The sequence below is a fragment of the Pagrus pagrus genome (genome assembly GCF_965226575.1).
Source record: "Pagrus pagrus genome assembly, chromosome: 7".
Classification (NCBI taxonomy): domain Eukaryota; kingdom Metazoa; phylum Chordata; class Actinopteri; order Spariformes; family Sparidae; genus Pagrus; species Pagrus pagrus.
In genome coordinates, this window is record NC_140191.1 from 11,841,770 (window position 1) to 11,865,265 (window position 23,496).

The following is a 23,496-nucleotide window of genomic DNA, read 5'->3' on the forward strand; positions in this document are numbered from 1 at the left end:
TTCATATATCAATATTTATATATTATCATAATATATGGGTTTAAATAATGTGGTATTTTATTAACAAAAAGTAACTTTTAAGGTTTCAATTGACGTGGGAAGCTATCCGATGTACTACGGCTGCAACAACCGATTAATCTACTGATCATTTTCAATGATTAAATTAATCATTTAGTCATTAGTCCAGAATCTTCATTTATTGTCATAAGTGACAAAGAAAATGAGCAAATTATTGCTTGAGAAATTACTGAAACGAGCATCATCAATCAACAAAATAGTTTCCTTTCCCTCAACTAATCATTGCAGTTCTAACGTATACATGGAATTTGTTGCAGGTCATTTGTAATAAAAGGCACTGAATTCCTGATATCTTTAATCTTGTTAAGTGAAGCATATATAAGGCATTTTCAAGAAATAACTGTAAAGAAAGACAAAGACTATCCTATTCTCTGACATACTACAGTGAAAGGCAGTTTAACATGAGTAAAAACAGAGACAGAAAGACACACAGACAGGTCTAGGTTGTATTAAATGTTCTAGATGTTTTATTGGTGTTGGTTTCATTTATTTGACACACATGTTCTACTAGTTGTGTATTTTTTTTTTTTCTTGAATTTCAACTCTTGCAGCCATCTGAGACAGACCCAGCCTGAGACCGCTGGCCCTTCACTGGTCTCCAACACATACATACACACAGGCCGGGGGCAGGACCGGGCTACACCAGGACCTGGACTGAACCAGAGCCGGACCCGATTCGGTAACAGACCCCAGGCATGTGGCCTCAGCATCACCACTCACCACATCACAGCACACTACACCACATCATACCGGCACACCTGCAGTGACAGGAACCTGAAAGCCTTGGTTGGTGTCTTGTGTCTTTTGGTAAAAACACAACCAAAACCCTGCTCTGCTGTTACAGCTTTAGAGTAGCCTCCTGAAAAACCAGCAAAAAATAACTGAAACCAAACAAAAAACAAAAAGAGAGACACGCAGCTCTTGCTTTTTTCTATCTCCTCTACAGTATTGTCGATGTTCTTCTTCGTGAATGTCTCTCTTGAGCTGTTTTTCCAACATGTGTTTTTTTTATTCTTTCATTTAAATTCAGTATAGAATTATATAGATTTCCTAGAGCACACAGAAAGATTGAGTTGTATTTACCAACTTGGGGGGGAAGGGGGTGTACTGTAATAGTTATTAACAAGGACAATGGTTCACACAGTGCACACAAACAGAGACAAACGGGGCAGGAGGGAGGGGAGGGGAGGGGTGTGAGAGACAGAAGGGGGAGAGAGGGGGGACAGGACGCCATGGGGTGTGCTTTGTTAGGCCTAAATGAGGAAAAGCAGCTCTCACATACCACCCCCCCCCCTCGTATTAGAAATAAAAAAGACAAGTAAAATCATTGAAACCCCCCCATACCCCACATATTAAAAAACAACAACACTGTGGCCGTCGATAAACGGAAGAGAAGGAAAATGGACGCAGCGAGAACAACGGGGGAATGACCACTCCGCTGGTCCTCCACAGACAGGAGACGGAGGCGAGAGGTGGCAGTCGAAGTGGTGTCGGCGGTGGGATCTCACTGTGTGATCTTTATATCTGTGTGTGATTGGAGGACAAGCAAAGGGTTGGCGAGGAGGAGGGAAGAGAGAGAGAGGAACGAAGGGATAGAGAAAGACGAAGGGGAGAGAGCAGGGGAGTAACGAGGAGGGGCAGGAGCTGGATGGCCCTTTTTTGCAGAGCATAGACACTCCCTTTGTATCCTTAGCTCATTCAAATCTACATACACAATATGCAGCTGCCGTTTGGTAGATATATTGGTTTATGTACACAGCAGTGAGAGAACACATGCAAAGAGTATCATAGGAGATGGGGGAAAGGGGGGCGGGTCAATGTAGAAAGTTGTAAAGGTGCTTTTGCTGTTTTTAATCTTTGGGGCAGTTGTGATGAAAATTGCTTCAAAGCGGTTTTTGTCTTTAAGGGGGCGGGGCATCTGTAGGTGTGTCTTGCCAGGGATGGAGTGACAGGGGGGAGAAATAAGTGGAAGATGTTGGGGGTTTGAGCAAAGACGCTCCATCGATCAATAGTATGTCTCCTTCTCCACCCAACCTGGAGTGCAAATGAGAGAGAGAAAAACAGAGGAGAAGTTTGCAGTTAGTATAACAATATTTTCATATTTTACAAGGATTTTCCATTGAATTAGCATCAGTTAAAGGAATAGTTCAACATTTTGGGCGATACGCTCATCTGCTTTCTTGCAGAGATTTAGATGAGATTAATATGAGGCTAGTCTGAGTAGTCAGTTAGCTTATCTTGGACTGTAATCAGGGGAAAACAGGTAGCTAGCTCTAGCTCTGTTCTAAATAGGGCTGTATGATAAGGTAAAAAAAATCATGTTGTTGTCACCTCCAGTGTGCCAGGCAAACGGTGGAGACTCCGGGAAGTTACCGTACCAAACCAACATGAAGTATAGCACATTACCCCCCCTAAACCTCAAGGTTTTGCTGTCGCACTATTCCTTTAGAGGAATTTCGGTTTAAAAAACGTATTGAGGGAAAACAAAATACTAACCTCCAGGGTTCCGGCGGAGGAGAAGTTTTCGGACCTCATCATAAACGAAGATGAGAAAACTATAAGGGAATGCACAAAACCACCAGGTAGGCCTGTGGGCAAGACAAGAAGAGAACAACAAAGATTAAACATAAGCAGGTAAACAGACAACATGACATGACTCAGTATCAGAATCTGTATCCCTGTGTGGTAAAGGCACTCACTTTAGAGGATACATCCTGAGTGCCACATCCATGCCTGGGCAATAGGACAGGAAGGCAGCCAGGGCTGTCTCTTCGAACAGGCCGAAGATCAAGATCTTGTTCCTGGGATGAGAAACGATAATGCAGAAATTAAGACACATGTCATCCTAGTTTAGATTATGTCATCTGAGTGAAAGATAAATAAGGGCCAAGTTCTGGAAATGACACATGTAAGTATGTCGGTTGTCTGACTCACCTCATGCCCTGCTGGAACACAGAGTTACGTCTAGTCTTGCAGACGATGACATCAGCCCACTGCACTACTACAATACTGACAAAGAAGGCTGTGTGGCATGTGAACTCCACAATCTTCCTCTGCTCGTATGTCTGTGGGCAGGAGAGGAGAGTGAAATAAAGTCGCAAATCCTGAAAACACATCTACACGTTCACGTAAACACACAGAAACTACACACGTACCCATTGCTGTCCATAGCTGTCTTCCAGATCGTTGACGGAGCGATCATCCCAATTGAGCCTGATGCCTACTAGTATACTGGGCAGGAAACCATTTTCAGCCAAGATGACAAAGTAAGAGAAGAAGCCTCCCAGAGCCTGGATCATACCTGGGGGGAAACAGATTTACAGAAAACAGAGTTACAGACTTTTAAGTTTTCCAATCTAGTCTTCTCAAAAACATTGCAGATAGGCCCATAGATAATCTGGCTGTTGTTGTTTGTGAGCAACAGAGGAGGTAAAGTTTGATTTCAACACAAAATTACTTTCAAAAAAACAAAATCCAACTTCAATCCAGACCAAAGACAATTCACAGCCTGGATCAGCGGGTAAAAATCTTTATTTCACCCACCGATTTGTCCGTAGGCGATGCTGATAAGCCTCTCATTCACCAGCTTGTCCCTGAATGGGTTCCTGGGCTGACGCTTCATGATGTCGCTCTCAGCTGCTTCATAGGCCAGGGAGATAGCTGGCACCTGAGGGAGGGAGGAGGCAGAAATGTGGACTTTTAGCAGGAGCTGTAATCAGTGATGCCGGTGTGCGCGACAAAGTGAGTGTTTGATGAGCTCTCACCATGTCAGTTCCCAGGTCAATACAGAGGATGGTGATGGTTCCCAGTGGCAGGGGGATGTTGACGATGATGAACAACAGGAAGGGGGTGATCTCTGGGATGTTGCTGGTCAGGGTATAGGCGATGGACTTCTTCAGGTTGTCAAAGATCAAACGGCCTGAAGGGTGAAAAACAAAACGGGTCACATAAAGGAGCCTCAATTGTTTCTTTTCCTGAGCTCAGATCTTGTGTGAAAATGTTTTTCTTGGTTGATGTCAGTTTCTATTAAATCTTATCGTCCATGCTCTCACCTTCTTCCACTCCTGTGACAATGGAGGCAAAGTTGTCATCCAACAAGATCATGTCGGCGGCCTGTTTGGACACATCTGAGCCTGAGATTCCCATGGCAACACCGATGTCGGCCTTTTTCAGGGCAGGAGAGTCATTCACACCATCACCTGTCACAGCCACAATGGCGCCCTGGGAGAGAAAAAGGAGGAATGAGGTTATATTATGAATACATAGAAGAAGTTATGTTTGTTAATTGCGTTTATTTATCACACACGTAGGTATCTTGATTTTAAAAGAGACTTATTTCCATGATATATGCCAAAACCAGAGATCAATACCCTTTATGTTCTATTTAAATGGCTATAAAATGTAATTAAATCTTAAAAAGAATACATTAATTCAGATTTTATCAAATTAAACTACATCCTTTGGGTATTTCAAATGCAATCTCACCACAAGAGTGTATCATGCATCAGTCTGAGAATCCTCATTCGAAAGATTACTAGCGCCATCTGCTGTTGTACAAGTGTAATGGCACTTCTAGTCCCCTGTACGTAATAGCATTTTATTAAAATAATCTCATAATGCACCCACCAGTCTCTGGCAGCCTTCTACAATGATGAGCTTCTGCTGTGGGGAGGTCCTGGCAAACACGATCTCTGTGTGATTCCTCAGGATGTCGTCCATCTGCTCCTGAGACAGATCTTTCAGGTCCGTGCCGTGGATCACACAGGCCTTGGCATCCCTGGACACAGACATTAAACCGTTGATGTGGGTCTCATAATTTACCCTCATTTGTACGAGTGCGTGCTTGCTTTTGTGTGTTTGTCTTTACCTGGGGTTCACCTGGCTGACAGGGATGTTCAGACGAGCGGCAATGTCCTCCACTGTCTCGTTGCCCTCTGAGATGATGCCCACACCCTTGGCGATGGCCTTGGCTGTAATTGGGTGATCTCCAGTGACCATGATGACCTGACAAGGAGAGCAACAAGAATGACATTTCATCATGTAATCTCAGTGGTACTCTGAAACCATAAAACACTGTAAGGTACGAAGAGAGTTTATATTAGGCGTGTTGAAAAAGCTTACCTTGATACCAGCAGATCGGCATTTGCCAACAGCATCAGGCACAGCAGCACGGGGAGGATCGATCATGGACATCAGGCCAATAAAGCAAAGGTTGTCTGTCTGGAAGTTGACATCATCTGTGTCAAAAGCAAAGCCCTTGGGGTACTGGTCCTCTGGCAGCATTACGTGGCAGAAACCTGGAGGGAAAAGATATGTGTGATTTAGTGTTTGATTTTGATGTCTGACAATGTCGAAGCTTCAACCCAGATCTTCTTATATCCCTGACATAACCCCCTAATACTCAGTCTTCAGAAAATGACGTGTCAATAAGTTGTTTTAATAATTCAACAGATTTCAAGTTGAGAAAATAATTCTGAGACATTTTGGGTCAATGTTGATGGTGAAAATGTTGAAGAGATTTTAATTAGAAGAGAAAAATCTTCATTGATTGATTTTCATTACCTATTAAATTGAATCATTAAACTGTCCTCGAACAGTTGAGGACGACACTATTTCATACTTTTTGCAGGACCCTTCATAGGTAGCCACCTTTCTACCTTTAAACTGTTTTTTGAGGACATTAAATGTTGTTTATGTTAAATGTTTGCTTATTAATGTTGTACATTTAGCTTGTATGCTTTTGCTGTCCAAGCCAAACCATGTACGTCCACATCTAAATTTTTACATTGTTTCACACTGAAAGATGTTTCTTGTCTCTTTGGGTTAAGGACATTTTTCTACCCCCTATGTTACAGAAACCATTTAAAAACCCATTAGGCCAGATGAAAAATGCATCGTCACTAAGCTGAAAGTGGAGCCGTTTTTCTTAGCCAATGAAAAGCTGATGTGGCAATTAATAAATGACTTTAAAATAATGTCTTTCAGAGAGTAAAATTAGTGGCACTATGAAGAATTGCTACACAAAGTGAAAAAAAGACATTTTCCAATACTTGTGATTCAACCTCGGGTTGTGGTCACACTGTGCTCCACCTTTCTATCCTTCACCATTCATCCTCTATCCCTCCTTACCCAGCACTCTTTCTCCCAGTCCTCCCAGCTCCATGTAGGCATTCTGGAAAGCTTCTTTCAACTCTTCATCCATAGGCTGCTCCTTGCCCTGCAGCATGATGGTGGAACAACGGTCCAGGATCCTCTCAGGGGCTCCCTTCATCACCAGCAGGTAACGGTTGTCATTGGGATCCTCTGTCTCATGCACTGAGAGCTAGAGGAGGAGAACAGAAATGAACATTACTTTGATATAGCGATTAGGGTGTTTATGCACATGGGTGGACCAGGGTGAGGCAGACATATCTTATTGTTATCCTACACTGAGCATCTCAGACTGTTGCGACGTTTTGGGTGGACACGCCTGTAATCGAGCCTGTTACTTGCCTGGTATTTGTTGGTGGAGTTGAAGGGGATCTCAGCCACTTTCTTGTTCCTGTCCCTCATCGCCCTGACTGAGCCACAGGACAGCTCGATACACTTCAGCAGGGCAGACTCTGAGGCATCTCCGGCCACGTCACGCTTCAGGATGGGCAACGAGTCCTGTCCTGCTTTGAACTGGGCGCGGTTGCACAGACCAGCTACACGAGCCAGACCCAGCCAAGTCACTGAGCTCTTGTCAAAAGAGGCACCTTTAGAAGGAACACAAGAGTGGGTGTTATTAACGGTGATGATTTGTAGTTATCAGTTATCAATATGACAGTGGTAACATCTTTCATCAGCACTTACCAGACTGGTCCTCGGTGGTGTCGGCCTCGTGGATCTGGTTGTCGAACCACATGTGGGCCACAGTCATCCTGTTCTGGGTCAGGGTGCCTGTCTTGTCAGAGCAGATGGTGGAGGTTGAGCCCAGGGTTTCCACAGCTTCCAAGTTCTTCACCAGGCAGTTCTTCTTAGCCATACGTTTGGCAGTCAGGGTCAGACATACCTGCAGACAAATACATTTATGATGTTAAGTACTGTTAATTATCGTTTGTGTGTGTTTGGATATATCAACTATGAAGCTCCAAGACAGAATTTCTCTGTTTCTTGATGCTAAACAAAGAATTACAATTAAATAAGAAGTAACCCAGTAAATCTTGTTTTTTTAACGGCATCTTTTGAAATGATAAAAAATGTACAAATAGCACCGAATCAACACAAAACTTGAAACATGAACAGAACAACGAGTGTATAATATAGACAGTGATGGAATGTAACTGAGTACATTTACTCAAGTACTGTACTAAAGTACACTTTTGTACTTTACCTGAGTATTTCCATTGTCTGCTACTTTATACTTCCACTCTACTACATTTTGGTTGCAAATATTTACTTTTTACTCCACTAAATTTATTTGATAACTTTAATTACTAGTTACTTTACGGATGTAATACTACATGAGAGCCAAAGTAGTGCATTTTTAAATTAATTTATTTTATTGGCGATCAGATAAAAGAAAAACTGATTGTATTTTATAATTTCCTTTTTATTTACTTTAATATCAGATACTTAAAGACTTTTACTCAGGTACTATTCATATGAGTAACTTTCCCTTTTATCAAAGTAATATTTTAGTGCAATATCTTTCACTTTTACATTTATCGGTTATAAGTTTTTTTTTATTGCATGCTGCATCAGAGCCAAAGTAAAAAATCAGACAGGTCGATAATCGCTCAACCCATACTATACAGAACATACATGTAAATACTTTACGTTCTCTTTTGATATTAGTACATTTAATATAAGATACTTTAAGTCTCTAACTCAAGTCATATTCATAGGGGTGGCTTTCAGCAAGTGAAAAGGGGCTGAAGCAGTATCAAATCATTTGTCCACTTACAGTGACAGTGGCCAGCAGCCCTTCAGGCACGTTAGCCACAATGATGCCGATGAGGAAGATGACAGCCTCCAGCCAGGAGTAACCCAGGATGATGGCCAGGATGAAGAATGTGACACCCAGGAAGACGGCCACACCTGTGATGATATGGATGAAATGCTCGATCTCTTTGGCGATGGGGGTCTTGCCGGTCTCCAGGCCGGAGGTCAGAGTAGCAATGCGACCCATGACCGTGCGGTCTCCAGTGCAGATAACGATGCCCCGAGCTGTGCCTGGTTTGGGAAAAGAACAACATCAGTACCTGTCCTGGTTTGTCTTATAAACACATTTTCTCAGTTAAAATCACCACAGGCACACAGGTCGATAATAGCATGTAGCACTATTGCCATGGTGAGCGTACCTTCCACGCAGTTGGTGGAGAAGAAAGCAACGTTTCGGGTCTCCAAGGGGTTGTCATGGGTACAGTCAGGTGACCTGCTCTGAGGTTCTGACTCGCCTGTTAGTGAGGAGTTATCAACCTAATGCGAACAAGAAAAAAGAATAGCATGTAGTTGCATACAATAAGAGGCGGGACTTTAAATGTGTGTGTGCGTATGTGCGTGTACCTTGCAGCCATGAGCAGAAACCACCCTGATGTCAGCAGGGATCCTGTCTCCTCCCTTCACTTCAATCAGATCTCCGGCCACCACTTCCTCAGCGTTGATCTGTACCTTCTCACCCTCACGGATCACCAACGCTTGCTGCGGGAAGAGTTCAGCGATAGTTTGAGCAATATACGCACTGGACATTAATTATAGAAACACTCTCTAAACATATGAGGAGCTGCAGCAGAAAGCGAGGACCGTTCCCATTCCTACATGTTTCCAAAAATACTAAAAAATATTCTCTTTCAAGGCTGTATGGTCAGTGTCTGTTTTCTCATATTATAATAAGTTGTTTTTTTTCGAGCAAACACATATTTATTTACCTGAGGCACCATGTTCTTGAAAGATTCCATGATTTTGGAGCTCTTGGCCTCTTGAAAGTATGAGAAGCAACCGGTAATGATGACGACAGCTGTGAGCACAATACCTAGGTACAACTGGAGGAGAAGACAGAGAGAAAAGAGTTAAACATATGTGACTGAGGGCTGCGTGATACTAAAATCGCTTTCCCGAGGTGTGATTTATGTCTGTACTTCAGAGTCAGAAGCACGGCTGATGTGTTAATGAGGTATGTGTGTGCGCGTGTGTGTGTGCAGCGCTCACATTGTCTCCTGCGGGATCGTCCTCAGTGGCTGCCTGGATGGCGTAGGCCAGGAAGCAGAGGATGGCACCGATCCACAGCAGGATGGAGAATCCACCGAACAGCTGGCGACAGAACTTGACCCACTCTGGGGTTGTGGGAGGAGGGGTGAGGGCATTAGGGCCGTCCCTGATCAGAAACTCTGCTGCCTTGGCATTGGTCAGGCCCTGGAGGGAACACAGAGGAGGTGGGATGTGGAGTTAGCAGAGAAAAGGCAGGAAACACACATTTATTGTTCCCTATTTGTGCTTTATAATCTTAAGGCAAGAGAAGAAAGAAATATTAATAAGATTACTTTTATTTAATCTTAATAATTGTGTATTATGTGTATTCTTACATAATACACACTTGGCATGGTTACAGACTAATATATCATTCTCTGTTTTAAAATAGCAATCCTGTTAGTTATCCTCCTTTTTACAAAATGTATCTGTAATCTAATTACATTTCTTTTTCTGTAAAGTTTACAGTACAGTTACCTTTTTATGTATCCTAATTACATAATACCATTACATATAATCTGTTACTCCCCAAGCCTGTATATACATATGTGTGGGCATGTTCATTTATTTGCATTTGCATTTATTACATTGACTCAGAGTGACTTTACATGTGTGCTCACTTTTATGACCAGTCCTCAAAGACAACGTGTCTGGTTTAATTACTTTTATCCATTTATCCGTTCCTGTATTGCTGATTGCAACATCTGTTTGGTGCAATAAAAATGTGATTTGTGTTTGTTAACATGCTCGTATATCTTATGTACAGCTTACAGGACTGATGGGTTGTGTTGTTGAAACTGTAATAAACCAATAGATTTACTCTCCTGCCATCTAGTGGCCTACTGGGAGAACAGTCTCAAATCATCGTACCGAGAGAAATGACCATCATCAACTCACCTGGACAATATCAGTCTGGAATTTCCTGCATACTTCCTCTACGGACATCTTATGTTCCGTCTGAAAAACAAGAAGATACAAAGACAATCAGTACTCCTTCGGTATATTTACTAGTTGCCATTTTTGCATGCAAGGAAATTTGTATAGTAGTCCAAATCAATTTTAAATTTAGTCCATGCATGCAGTTCACCTGAGCGATAAGAGTATCAGGGCAGCCAGATATGGCGACCCAGTTGTCTGTTTCTTGTGCTGGGAAGTGGGATCAATGTGACGACCTCCTGACAACAAGTCAACCCTCTTACCAGCAAAAATACAATTTGTTTTGGAAAGCGTGAGAAGTATTTTCCTTCTCTCCAAAGGGGTTGGCATCAATCCACGAGGATGTTCGTAAATAATTTACTAAGGTCTACATCCTTTTTTTTTTTTTTATACTGCGGGTATTGTAAGTCAAATTGATTGACCGATTGGCCTCACATACTTTACTGTATACCAACATTCAGCTCCACAAGTATTCAGACATAAGAGAATGTTTTACTTACAATGGGCACTTCCTTCTTCAGGTCATCCATGTCCTTGGTTGCCGCCCCCCCCTTCTTCTTCTTGGGGGATCGGTCATCTTTGTCCTGTGTGGTGGCAACGCGGTAACTGTCTGACCGCCCATACTACAGACACACACACATGTTTTATACATGCCTTTTGACTAAGTTGATAAGATAGTAGCTGTGCGCCTTTGCGTCTGATCTGAACTGTTCTCTGGGTTTGTACATGTGCGTTATATAGACTAAAAACTATACATTGTCTCTGAAAATACATTAAATGCTTTAATTGTTCAGAGAGTGGTCTTGCCTGACATTCTAACAGTATTTACCAATTTCTGACTGCAACAGAAATAAAGCCAGCGGGCTTTATTGACTCGTCCTTGAGGTTTCTCTCATTCACTATACAGTAAATAATGTTGTATCCTCGTGAAGTGGCCTTGTGAGGTAACCTGTATTTCTCAGAAAGTAATAACATCAATTATTATCAGTTTATGAGGAATATATTAGATGAAGAGCCTCAATAATAAAAAAAAAAGATTGTTAAAGACTTGAAATGTGGAAGTGGCACCCTGGTATCGCTGCTTTTTCTGAACAAAAAAAAATCTGCAAACATCTGTCACCTCCTGCTGTCTGTTCTGCAATATCCATTTGATCTCCACTGATCAAATAATTCTCACTCTGATGTCCACGACGGCCTGATGGACACGTCACAACATCATCGAGCGCAAATGGTTTAACCTGTTGTTTATAACTAATCACATCCTGGTCTTTTTCATTTAGCCAGCAGCAAGAGAGAGAGAGAGAGAGCAGACAACCAGAGTTTATACTCATCAAAGGCGTTCGGATTAGACTCTATGTTCTACACTATTAGACATCAGAGACGCTTTGATGTCAAGATTACCAAAAAAATTAAATCACAAGTGCATGCATGCACGCACGCACAACAGACACACCAAATGTCCTCGTCCCCTTCTGCCTGTTGTTCCAGGCCTTACTATAATTGCCCCCTCAGATATTGGCTTATGTTGTTACACTGGACGTGAGTGAACTATTAATAACCCAGATTTTCTCTGCCGCTGCACACTCTAGTCCTTCTAGGTCTATAACTGTAACTGTAGCTTGTTGTCCGGATGGAGCGCAGCCTGACTGCTGGGCCACATCAATACAAATGTCCCTCATCAAAGGTCAGAGGTGACATGGAGATGCAAGAATCCCTCCCAGGAGGCGCGAGCGCGGTCCCAGTGGACGGGCCCTTCACTGACACAACCTAGTCATCAAGGGGACTGTCCTTGGTGGCAGATCAATGCAGTCAGATACACACAGATGGCTGGAAGCAGGGGTTTGCAAGCATGGCAGTGTATCAGAGTAGCAGAGTCCAGCTGATATGGAAGCCACATCATTTGCCCCGAATCAGACAGGAACGTCAATACCCATCAACTGATAATCAATGACAACAATCCTCTTAGATTCAGATTAATGTATGTGTGTCAAAAGTTCAGAGGATGAGGTTAAAGGTTAAGATGACATTTTTGGCTGTGTGTTTCTTCACAGGAAACTAGAAACCAACTGTGTGCTGAGACTCTCTGCATAAAGACGCACCCTCTAGTGGTACAACCATGTAGTAACACTTGATACATCTGATATGAACTACAAAGAAGTAGTCTTATCCGTCTTTTGCCGTAATGTTTAAAGGCGTGTCTACTTTAAAGTAAATCTGCTAAAATTCACCAGTCTTACTCACATATTTACTAAAGTACCAGTGCAGAAGTATGAATGGAGAGCCGAGGTCCTCCACATTCATCGACTGAACAAACTAACATACCCGGGCCACACCAAAACACACACTCACACACCTGCAGTGCGACAAAATGTGACTAACAAAGACCAACTTGCCCCTGCATTTCCCACTGGAGCTGCTGTTGTGTGAAACTCTTGTGAAATCATAACCCTACGTATTCAAAATGTGCGGGAAGAAAAACCTGTTTCTCTGGTTTGTGGTCATTAAAAAAAAAAATCGTGAAACAACATGTGGATGAGGACGCTCACTGACTTCATCAACTGCGGAACTGCTCAACAAATGCTTCTGGATTCAAAGCAAACAATTAAAACCACTTATTCAAGCCTGTCAGGCAAAGAGTAGCATGTCAGTGGGAGGGAAACTGTTTGGCCTGACTGCAAATGTACACACGCACACGGATGCAAACACACATACATGCACGGACTTCTGCAATAAAAGGGCAGGTGAGCAAATCTCTTGCCGCAGCAAGACCAGGCAGGCCTGGTGAGGCAGAGGCTGCATAAAGCAGAAACTGATGCAGTGGAAAAGTACTGCTGCTCATCCCCTCTGAGACAAACCCAGGATATGTGTGTGTGTGTGTGTGTGTGTGTGTGTGATTGAGAAAGAGGGTGTGTTTGCATATACATGTAGTCATTCATACATTCATCAAGATTAACTGAATGAACGGAGGCTCCATATCAAAGTGTTGAGTAAGATGGAAAGTAAAACATTTACCTTCTACTCGGGTGTCAAATAGGCATCATCATCTCAAAGATGACAGACTGGCAGGTGTGTTTGTGCTCATTTGTTGGTATAATATTGTTGTTATTGCTAGTTTCTCGGCAGACAATTAGTAAGGCTGCTCTGCTGAGCATATGCCCACTGAAATTGATGATACAAATATGGACACACACAGGTCCTTCTCTCCCTATCACACACAAACAAACACACATATGCCCAGACAATAGAAGTGGTTGGCAGGGAGGAGGAGAGCAGTGCCAAACAAAGCGACATGTGGTGAAAAGTAGAGGCCCGCAGAGACGGACGCTAAGGGGGTGGATGACAGACAGGATTGGGCACATGGAACGGGAGACATCAGTGGGAGGTGAGAAGCAGGGACAGATAAAGAGCGAGAGAGGCAGGTGGAGAAAGGCGCCGAGAGCGAGCGAGCGAGCTAGTGAGTGAGAGAGAGACGAGCTGTTGTCACCCTTCTCTCATGCTTCTAATTAGATATTGACCAGCAGTCTTTGTCTGCTGGCTCTGTGTCAGTGTTTGACCTACAGTGACCCCACTCTAATAGACTGCACAACCTCACTTATGGTGTGTGTGTGTGTGCGTGCGTATCACTTTGAGTATGTGTTCTCATATGCTAATAGATTATATTCTCACTCCGGGTGTCTGTGTGGGGTTTCAAGTGTGCGTCCGTTTGCGGATATGAGTGAGTAGAGAGAGGGAGGAGAGGGTGTTGATTTATCTTTGCTCTGTGTTTACAATATGTTGAGTATGTTAAGTGCATACCTGCTTTGGGCGCCATTTTCCCTTTCATACACACCCTGCTACCTGATAAGATCTGTCTCCATTGCACCCACAGTGTGTTGCTGACTTTCCTGCAAAGTAAAAGCCTAAATCTGCTGTTATTTCATCTGCCTATACATCTGTCTCTGTTATCTCAGCAGGGAACGATGAAGTCTATATTCTATCTTTTCTTTTCATTTGCAGAAAAACATCAAGGTGCGCCTGCGTTTCTGTCTGTGTGGGTGTCCAGCTGTCTCACACAGCTCTGGGTAATGTAATGAGCCCCCTCTGATCTGAGGAAGGGAACAGAGACTCGTGGCTGGAATTACAGACGCTCGCTCTCCCGCAAGCACACACGACCAACAGACTGATGGGCCCGGCACATCTCTGACATCATCAGGAAATGGAAACATTGGATGCTCCGTTATGGATTACATAGTGCAATCACTCACGTCCAGCTACACATCGGCTTATAAAACTCTACTTAAAATGTCAATAATTCAATAAAGCTGGACTTGATTTGATCATTAATTATTCTGCAGGCCTGCGCTGGCTAACCAAACTAAACCCTTGCATTTTTTCCCTCATCTGACAACTCTGATGAGTTGCATGTGTGTGTTTAGAGGGCGAGGATCCATGCTGACCGACACGGCCATTGGCATGGTGACGAAGCTCGGCAGTGGCCTACTGCTCCTAGGATCCCCTGATGTGATCCGGGACGAGTAATAATTGATGCATCTGTAACCGGACACTGTATTCACTGCTGTATAACACAGACAGGCGACTGATTCAAGGAATTAGTTGTGTGTTTGTGTGCACTCGTGCCTGCGTGTGTCTGTATGAGCAGAGGTGAGTCATTGTGTTGGCTACAGTCCGTATGAGCAGTGTCTACACGCATTGCGGCAGAGAGAGCGAGGGAGTGAATGAGAGAGAGAGAGAGACCTGGTGATTGTGAAATAATATGATGAGACGCAAAGACATGGAGCAACTTAAAATGTCTCTGTACAGAGAGTCCTGAGATGCAAAAGAGCTGCCGCTCTACGTTTTCTTCCTGAAATGCAGAGTGGCAGTTAACGGTGTGTTGTCTAACTTGAACGAGCAGTTAGTACAAGGCACATTTGTACTTCTTACGTGCCAAAGAAACTGTGGGGATGTAATTTATTTTGGCAGACAGAGTGAAACCGAGTGGTGCTACTCTGATATACTGTAAATAACATTTTCTACTTAGGAGTGGCACCTGAGAGAACCACCATGTCAAGCATGTCAAGGACAACCTGTTGAGGCTTGCCCACTGATGGTGGGATCGACCGGGACTGGAAAATATAACTTTTTAATCTTCCTCTTTAATCGCACGCATAGGCACTCCCCCGAACCAGATGAAATGATCTGCGTGTAAACACAGACTGCTGTGTGATTTTGTGTTTCTGTTTGTGGAACTCACATGAGGAAGTGGTTGGTAGGATGGAGAAACACCAGCATGCTCCAAATAAAACCACCACAGTATGTGTCAGACCTACATACAAGTGTACACCACTTCCTCTTTGTGCAGGGTTGCCACATGCAAGAATCACATCAGCTCCTCTGCACTGACCACGTGGGAACTACATCACGGCCTTGTTGTGTGTTTTTCATGCCAGGACAGCTTAAGTTTACTTGTGCTCTGGCTCAATCTATTAAAAGTGGATTCCCTTTATCAAAACGTAAATAAACTTGAAAAATAATCCTTCAAAACAACATTTAAGACACGTTTATGAAAATATAAAAATGTGTAAAAAGGTATTAATGCACAATTCTAATAAATATATATTTGAGTTCTGCATGTGTGCTCGTTTGCAGTGTAATTCCTGCATCTGTAGACATGCTACCTCGCGTGTGGTGTGTGTTTTTATGTGCTGCATGCATATGTGTGTATGTGTGTGTGTGACCTTGCAAGGTCATCGGACCATCTGCTGTTTCTTGCAGCAGGATGGCAGGGCTCTGGGCCTCAGAGGGGGGCTCAGGCTGCGGACCAAGAGACATAGCTGTTGGGATTAGCTCGTCTGATTACTACTCTGCGGATCTTCATCTCTTTGTCTCTCTCTCACTCCCTCTCTACTCTTCTCTCTCAGTAAAATCAAATGCATTTATGCAGTCTCTGCATTTATCATTAGGCCAAATCATTTGCTGTGTGGAGTCTGACAGCGAGTGACCGGATTAGATGATGAGAATTTGAACGCCTTGTAAAAATAAAGACTCTTGAGATATTAGTTTTACTTATCTGTATCAGCCTTCAGAGTGATCGTAGGCCTCTTATCTTTCTATTTAACAAAGTGTACAGACTTCAAAAAGGAAGAGACTAAGAAAAAGATGGCGTAAAAATTTTCAGGAAGAAACAAGACCTCCTCTTCCTACTGTGTGGTAAAATTCAACACCACATGTACACCACTGGGTTGATCCGACGGAATAGTATACCTAAATACACCAATGTGCAATACAAAGATTGTGGCTGCTTATAAGAGAAACTCTTAATCTCTCAACCACATAAATACAAAGAGACAGAGAGAGATTAACTGTCCTTAACGCTCAAATAATCTGTATTGTGCTCCATGACTATAAATAAAAAGATAAGAGAAACCAAACACAACTCAGACTGAAAATCCCAGTTTATGTTGTAACCCTTCCTGTGGCAGCCCCCCCCCTGTTCCCTCCTGTCCATCTGTCCGTCCGGTCATCATCTTCATCTGTTCATCCCTCGGAGACAATAGTGTAACTGTAGCTTTAGCTCTTTACAATGAGTTCTGAGAGAGATACTTGCACTCCAGTTGGCGTGCGAGGGTGAATGTGTCCTGGGCTCGATTAGCATTGTAAATCTCGGTTCTTTGGCGCTTGTAGCGAACATGGCACCTCGCCACGGTGTGAGAGAGGGCACCTTAGGACTCCCTGGCAGACAGCTGGTCACACGGAGATGTGCAGATGTGCGTGCAGGCCGAGGGCACGACTAAGCTAAATTTACACATCAGATTTTTAAACACGTGTGTTGCTTTATGATTCCAAACCAGGATTGGTTATTCACTATTCACGAATAAAATCACAGTAAATCCTAATTAGTCAATTAATAAATTAGTTGATTGATTGAAAAATAAAAGCTGAATAAAAATAATTTTGATCATCGACTGTTTCAGTCATTTTTCAAGCAAAAATGTCAATCATTTGCTGGTTCCTGCTCCTAAAAGGTAAGTAGTGCTGCTTTTGTCTGTCATTTATGACAGTAAATGAAGAGTCTTTGGGTTTTGGGCTGTTGGTTGGACAAAAATAAGCAATTTGAAGGTGTCACTTTGTGCTCTTGACATTTTACAGATTAAGTGATTAATTGTGAAAATAATTTGCAGAGTAATCGATAATAAAAGTAAATCTTTAGTTGCGTTGCTTGAATAATGCTGAACAAATGCAATGCAGCAAAGTGTTGTAAAATGATCTGTTTTTGACTTTGACAGGCTTTTGTCCATTGTGGCCGCCCAGCAGTGTTACACTTTGTGCTTTGGTGTGTTCACACAGGGACGCACATGCGCACACATTCACCGTAGCACACACTTCACAAACATACACACATCTCCAGGACAACACTCTGAATTAGTCATGTCGTTGTAGTCAGGCAACCTAACCCCTCTGAATCCGAGGGGTGAGACCGTCGACACGTTAATGTCGGAAAAACTGTCAATATCAATCACTGTCTTCACTGTACTCTTGTTTTAAAGTATTGTATGAAGGAGAAAGCACTGACCTTTACATTTTATTAGCTAGTAGCTCTCAGCTCAGGCTTTGTCCTGTTAGCAAGGAAGCTAACTGGGTTTTTTTGCTGAGGCACTAGAGTGATCTGGACTCTGTCCTTCAGCAATACTCTCACTGAGGACATTACAGTGTCCTCATTACAGAGGATATCTATTGATCAGAGACCCTCAATGCAGAACAATAGAGGCATTGAAAGGGTCACCATATTGACCTTAATTGACCCCTAGGCCACAGGGCCTAAAGATCCCAGCTGGCTGTGCGGTCAGGGAAACCGATGCTTTGATTGGATCCTGTGTGGACGTTCTTTTCTATTGGTTCCTGCTATGTGTGGGACAGATGAGTTGTGGTACGGTGCAGCCTATCAGCATCAGGCAGCAGGTGCAGTGGGGAGGGATGTGCAGCACTCTGCACCAAACTGAGGGTTGGGCCTCTGCAGAGGCCACACACATCCAACTCCTGAACTCCCTTCCATTAACTTCTTCTCTGTCACTGCACAGGCCTCGCTCGGGTCCACGTAAAAGTACACGCTGTTCTAGACAGCCTCAGATCAATGACGAAGGTAATTAGTAAGTCTAATCAAAGTCTTACAGGGAGTCTTACAAACAGGAGCTTCTGCCGTTCAACCACACCCTCATCCACCAGCCTGTATGACCTTCTGACAAGGCCTCAGCTATGCTACTACACCTTCAGCTCTCCTCTATCCCCTGTCTCCTCCGGGACCACTCCACTACCACGCTCACTCTTCATTCAATGTCCTATGACGATCATCGCGCCGACCACATCCCTCCTCTCCCCATCCCATCTGTCTCCTGTGCCTCTGATAACCAATCCCACAAGGAGCAGAGGAAACAGGAGCCATGGTAATGTGAGCCTCAGGTCATTATCCTGTAACAGGATATACAGCCAGGCAGCCCTCCCCCTCCATATGCCTCATCCGTCACTTTAAATCCCTCTCTCTTTCTCTTTCTAGACCAGTCACTACTTATCTGCTCTTCTTTTCTCTCTCTCTCTCCCTCTGCCCCTCTTGCTCTCTCAGCAGTGGCACCCCCACCCCCCTCCATCAGTGTCAGGTGTCTGAAGGTGAAAACCAGCAGTGGATCCATGTGTGCAGCCCTTCATTAACATCTCTCTTTATGTTCCTCCTATACTCTCCTCATCGTCAGCCACTGTGATGTGCCGCTGCATCACTGCAGAGAGCAGAACAACGAGTGGCATGAGAGTGTGTGTGAGTGAACAGACTTATCTTCGGGGATGCTCTGCCAAATTCAGAGCATCTATCTCTGTGCTAGACAAAATGTGCCGGCTGCCTCTCTAGTATGCCTGACACATGCCCAAGCTTTGCTCTATAGCATCACTGCTGCCTCTTAACCCAGTCCTTTCTGCGTGGCTCCTCATTCCAGCCTATCACAGCTCTTTATAGGGAATTTCCACACCAGAGGCCCCGCCCCCGGTTTGACGCAGGAGGCACGTCGCAAGCGATGCCCCCTGCGGCCTTGGGAAAGGACAGCTGGCAGTGCCATCGCACAGTGCGCCAGTGCGAAAATCGCCGATAACAGACAGAAAGAGGGAGAAAGGGGGATGGAAATGTGGTCGACGGCGAGGATTTATATCGAGAAACGCGTCACTCTCATCCATCCATCCCCCCCATCCCTCCATCCATCCATCCATCCATTTTCCCTTTCAGGGTGACCTCAGTGCGCACTGGATGAAACGCGAGGAAACACCCTTCACATGTCGACATATGTGCGCACATTCTCTCCAAAAACACCAACCTGGAGATCTGTGACACATTCAAATGACACACCACTCCAGCTCGCACCGCTTTCCCAAACTTCCACATAGCAGCAGTACATGCGTAAGCACTTCCTGCACTCCCATCCCTTTTGACGCAGTGCCCGCTAATGCCGCCGGGTTGGCTCACGGACCCGAGGCTATTTCTACACCCTCGACATCTCCCTGACGCCGGCTCTCACCGCCTCTACAGCGGCGGATATCTCTCGGCACTCGGCTCCCTCATCTACGGCGTCACACCACCGCATAATACAACAAGACTAGGCCGATTAAAAATTACAACTCCTTCCGCAGGATGGTGATGCGAGCAGAAATTGCGCAATAGCTCACACCAGCAGTCGCATCTGCACCGTGGCGTTTTCCGGCAGCGCTGTGTTTTTCCACCAGCCTCCCCTCCTCTGCTTCATTTGCATGGCTAATGAGTTTTAATTAGATAACCGGAAACGCATCGGATGCTCTCAGAAAGTCGTACTGGCAAAAATTCGACTCTTCGCGAGCGCGTCGTCGTGCTCTTTGATGCGCAAATTTCTTTAATCTGCGGTGTAAATGTGTTCACTGTCGGCGATTATCGAGCCCCTGTTATGTCACAAATTAAAGGGGAAATAAGCTGGTGAGGCGCTTATTCCCGGTAACCGCATTATGACGCATGGGTCATCGAGGGTGCCGAGGATGAGACTCCTCCGCTGCAGGAGAACCGAGGAGAGCTCGGCACCGCAGGATGCCTCTCCTGTGTGTGTGTGTGTGTGTGTGTGTGTGTGTGTGTGTGTGTGTGTGATCGGACCGGAGAGAGGACATGAGGGGGAGATATGAGATTGGGGGGTGGGGGGGCAACGAGGGCATGGAGGAGGTCACAGCACATACATCAGTGGAGCAAACATTTGCGCTCTGGTGCCTTTAAATGTAAGAAAAACCCATCTTTAAACCACCGAAAGGTTGATCAGGATGGGTTTTTAACACATGTGCCCCCCCCCTCTCTCTCTCCCCCACCCATCCCATCCCATCCCCCCTCCCTCCCACACCAGAGCGCTCGGTAAGAATAAACCGATTAGGCCTACCATGGTTGGCAAGGTTATAGTCAAAGTAAGGCCTGTGAGAGAGCTGAAAATACACATGACACACTGACAACCTCCTAACTACACAGACACGCTCCACTTATGACACTTTGGCATCAGTTTTCATTCACGTTGATTCTCCGCAGCTATTTTAAAATCAGCCGAGCGAATCGGCGCAGAGGACACGGGCCGATGGTGGTCTGATCAAGTAGAAAAAAGCCCGCTTTAAATAAAGTCGAATCAGAGCGAGAAGTTGAACACCACCGCTGTCCGCAGCTGCATTAGACAGGAGCTACTGGCTACATCAATTTGTCGCAGTCTACGAGAGCAGGGTGAAAAAAACACGGTTCCGCATTACAGTCAATGTCACTCAGACAAAACGGGATTTCCATAAAGGAAGAGAGAAAAAAATGACATCATAGCTCAATTCGAGGCTCTTCTTCGTCAGGCTACCTCTCACCTCTCAGGCCACTTCAGGTGGGATACAACGCAGTTAAAAAGTTGGAAATCGTCAGTCTTACCCCCATGTTGGCGCAGTCACTCTTCTCCTCTCAGGTGATGCACGGCTTGAGAGGTGTCAGCCCCTCGCGTTGAATTATATCAAAATGCCTTGCCTTGAAAAATAGAAGAGAATAAGCTCAGTTGAAATTTTTTTTTTTTTTTTTTTTTTGTTCTCTCTCAGGATTGCTGAAATGAAAAATGAGTAGGGGGAAGGAAGAAAAAAAAAAAAAGACGTCAGGGATGTTTAGCAAATTGGTCTGACGAAATAGTTTTCTTGGGTTTAAATAAACTGTGTCGCAAACCTTCAAAAAAGATCGGGCTGCAATCTTTCCCCCCAGTGAGACGTCTTTCAAATGAAATGTTGCGGTCTCAAGCGGAGCATCACGCGGGGATGCGCTTCCTTCTCTTGCTCTCTGATACTTGCGGTGAAAGACCGGCGATACTAACGAGCCGCACTGCTACCTCTTCAGCACTCGATGTCCCTCCGCGGCTCTGCCGGCTGCCGCAGTACTCCGTTCATGTAGCCGCACCACTCCGCCAGTGAAAGAAGCGCCGCCTCAAGCAAATGAGTGATCCGAGGGGCCGCGTGAGCCCGCCCACCGCTCAGGCAGAGCGCCAATCAAAGACCGGAGCGTCTCATCGCTGATGGGATCGCTGACCAATTGGCTTCCTCTCTGTCTTCGAGCGGGCCAATAGAAGGCCAATTCTGCCCCTCCTGCTTTACTGCAGATTTCCGAGGCTTGCAGCCAGCAGCAGCGAGAGTCTCTAGGCTGAATTTTTGTATAAATGGACGCACAAGGTTAGATTCTAGTTGTCGTGGTTGTGTTTGTTCATCATGTGCTGTATCTATGTAACATCAGATCGTGGATTTGTGTGGGTTAGTGCATGTGCTAAGCACCCTTGGATGTCTCATCGGTCGTGTTGGTCCCGTCATGAGCATGTTGTGCACCTCCATATGTCACTTCAGCAGTGGGCCTGGGTGCAGCAGACAGAGGAGACAGCCACACAGCCATAGTGTGTGTGTGTGTAGGCTATGTGTGTGTGTGAGAGAGAAAAATGCAGATACAAAAAGAAATGGGGGTAATTAAGGTAATCACTGCACATCAGGGGCAGCAACCTGCAACCTGACTGCAAGTGCATCAGCAGGTGAGCAGTTCTGACAATGCAAAGTCAGCAATTTGAGCTGATGCACTCAATGAGTGTAAACTAGACGCAAAGTAGCACAAAGAATGAAACCTGGCTCGTTCCAGCACTATAATTTGGGGTCTTAGGAGCTGAATATTTGTTGGACATTCATGTGGAGAGTTGTGACACATTTTACAGCGCTGACATGTTTTATTGACAACTGCAGCAAGTACCCACACGCACTGAAAGAAAAATGAACTAGTCTTAACAAATCAGACTGCATTCTTTAAACGCCAGACAGACAGAAAATGAGAAGGACGGAAATTACAGATAGAGGAGATGGAGAGGGAGGTATATCAAGGGCAGTGTGGATAAAGAGAACGAAAATATGAGAACAGGAAAGAAAATGGGTAGATGGAGAGATTGTGTGTTTTTCACAGAGAAAGAGAAACAGACAGAGGACATGTGAGAGGAAGCTGGCTCAAATGCAGCAGCGAGTTGCCATTGCAGGCCTTTGGTCACGTTTTTACCTCTGTGCTTTTTCACTGAAGGGACGATGCAGCAGTGAGAGCACGAACGCAGAGTCACTGAGTTGCATACGCACACACGCATACACACACCATGCATGCATGCAAAGCCATGCCTGATTTACAAGGCAAAGCGGAGAGTCACGCCTGCTGTCCCTGCAGCAGATTGTTGCCATGCCTCACTGCCTTCCTTGCTGCAGGCCCAGACAATGACCACGCAGCACCCTGAAAACCCCAGAGCACCAGGACAGGGTTAGCTCAGGGTTAGAAGACAGTCAGCTACAACTGTCTTCAATCATGCTGCTTCAGTGCATTTGGTTTTTATTATTCTAGCCGTAGCTGAAATACTGCAGATGACTAAAAAAACGTGGAACACATTGAAATTTAGCAGTGACTAATCATGTTTGTGGTTATTTGGTGTTGTTGTAACCTTCCTCTGAACTGCCAGACGGGTGGAGTAAAGTTTCAAGCACACATTCTGTTCCCAGTGAGGCTCATCCCACCCATACAGCACTCACAGGATGGGAAGGATGTCACTTACATTAACGGTTTGCCAGATCTGGTTTCTTAAGAACAATTTGCTCAACTTCTAGGAATGGCAGAGTAATGCATGTAAACTGAGATGAATGTTGGCTATTAACAATCCTCTCTTCTGCTTGCGGGCGGCCAGCAAGCACTATGTCGAAATTTCCCTGCTCATACTATGAACAGAAACA

General features: G+C 44.6%; 1 protein-coding gene across 1 annotated transcript; it reads right to left on the minus strand.

Moving 5' to 3' along the window:
* Positions 1-518: 518 nt before the first annotated feature.
* atp1a3b (ATPase Na+/K+ transporting subunit alpha 3b) lies at positions 519-21,637 on the minus strand. Its single transcript, XM_084358592.1, has 23 exons — positions 21,431-21,637; positions 21,149-21,241; positions 10,725-10,847; positions 10,186-10,245; positions 9,250-9,453; positions 8,970-9,083; positions 8,608-8,742; positions 8,403-8,520; positions 8,006-8,274; positions 6,913-7,111; positions 6,571-6,815; positions 6,208-6,400; positions 5,200-5,375; positions 4,946-5,082; positions 4,705-4,855; positions 4,131-4,299; positions 3,843-3,997; positions 3,622-3,745; positions 3,234-3,379; positions 3,013-3,143; positions 2,778-2,879; positions 2,575-2,666; positions 519-2,112 (listed from the first exon to the last, which is right to left on the minus strand). The coding sequence occupies exons 2-23, from the start codon at positions 21,152-21,154 to the stop codon at positions 2,084-2,086; spliced, it is 3,078 nt and encodes a 1,025-aa protein (XP_084214718.1). The 5' UTR covers positions 21,155-21,241; positions 21,431-21,637; the 3' UTR covers positions 519-2,083.
* Between the last annotated feature and the right edge of the window lie 1,859 nt (positions 21,638-23,496).

Excerpts from the sequence above, each read along its gene's own strand:
- atp1a3b (XM_084358592.1), bottom strand. Across the intron at positions 4,300-4,704 it reads TAGAAGGCTGCCAGAGACTG|GGCGCCATTGTGGCTGTGAC; the intron begins GTGGGTGCATTA and ends TTTCTCTCCCAG. Across the intron at positions 2,113-2,574 it reads CCTCCGCCGGAACCCTGGAG|GTTGGGTGGAGAAGGAGACA; the intron begins GTTAGTATTTTG and ends TTTGCACTCCAG.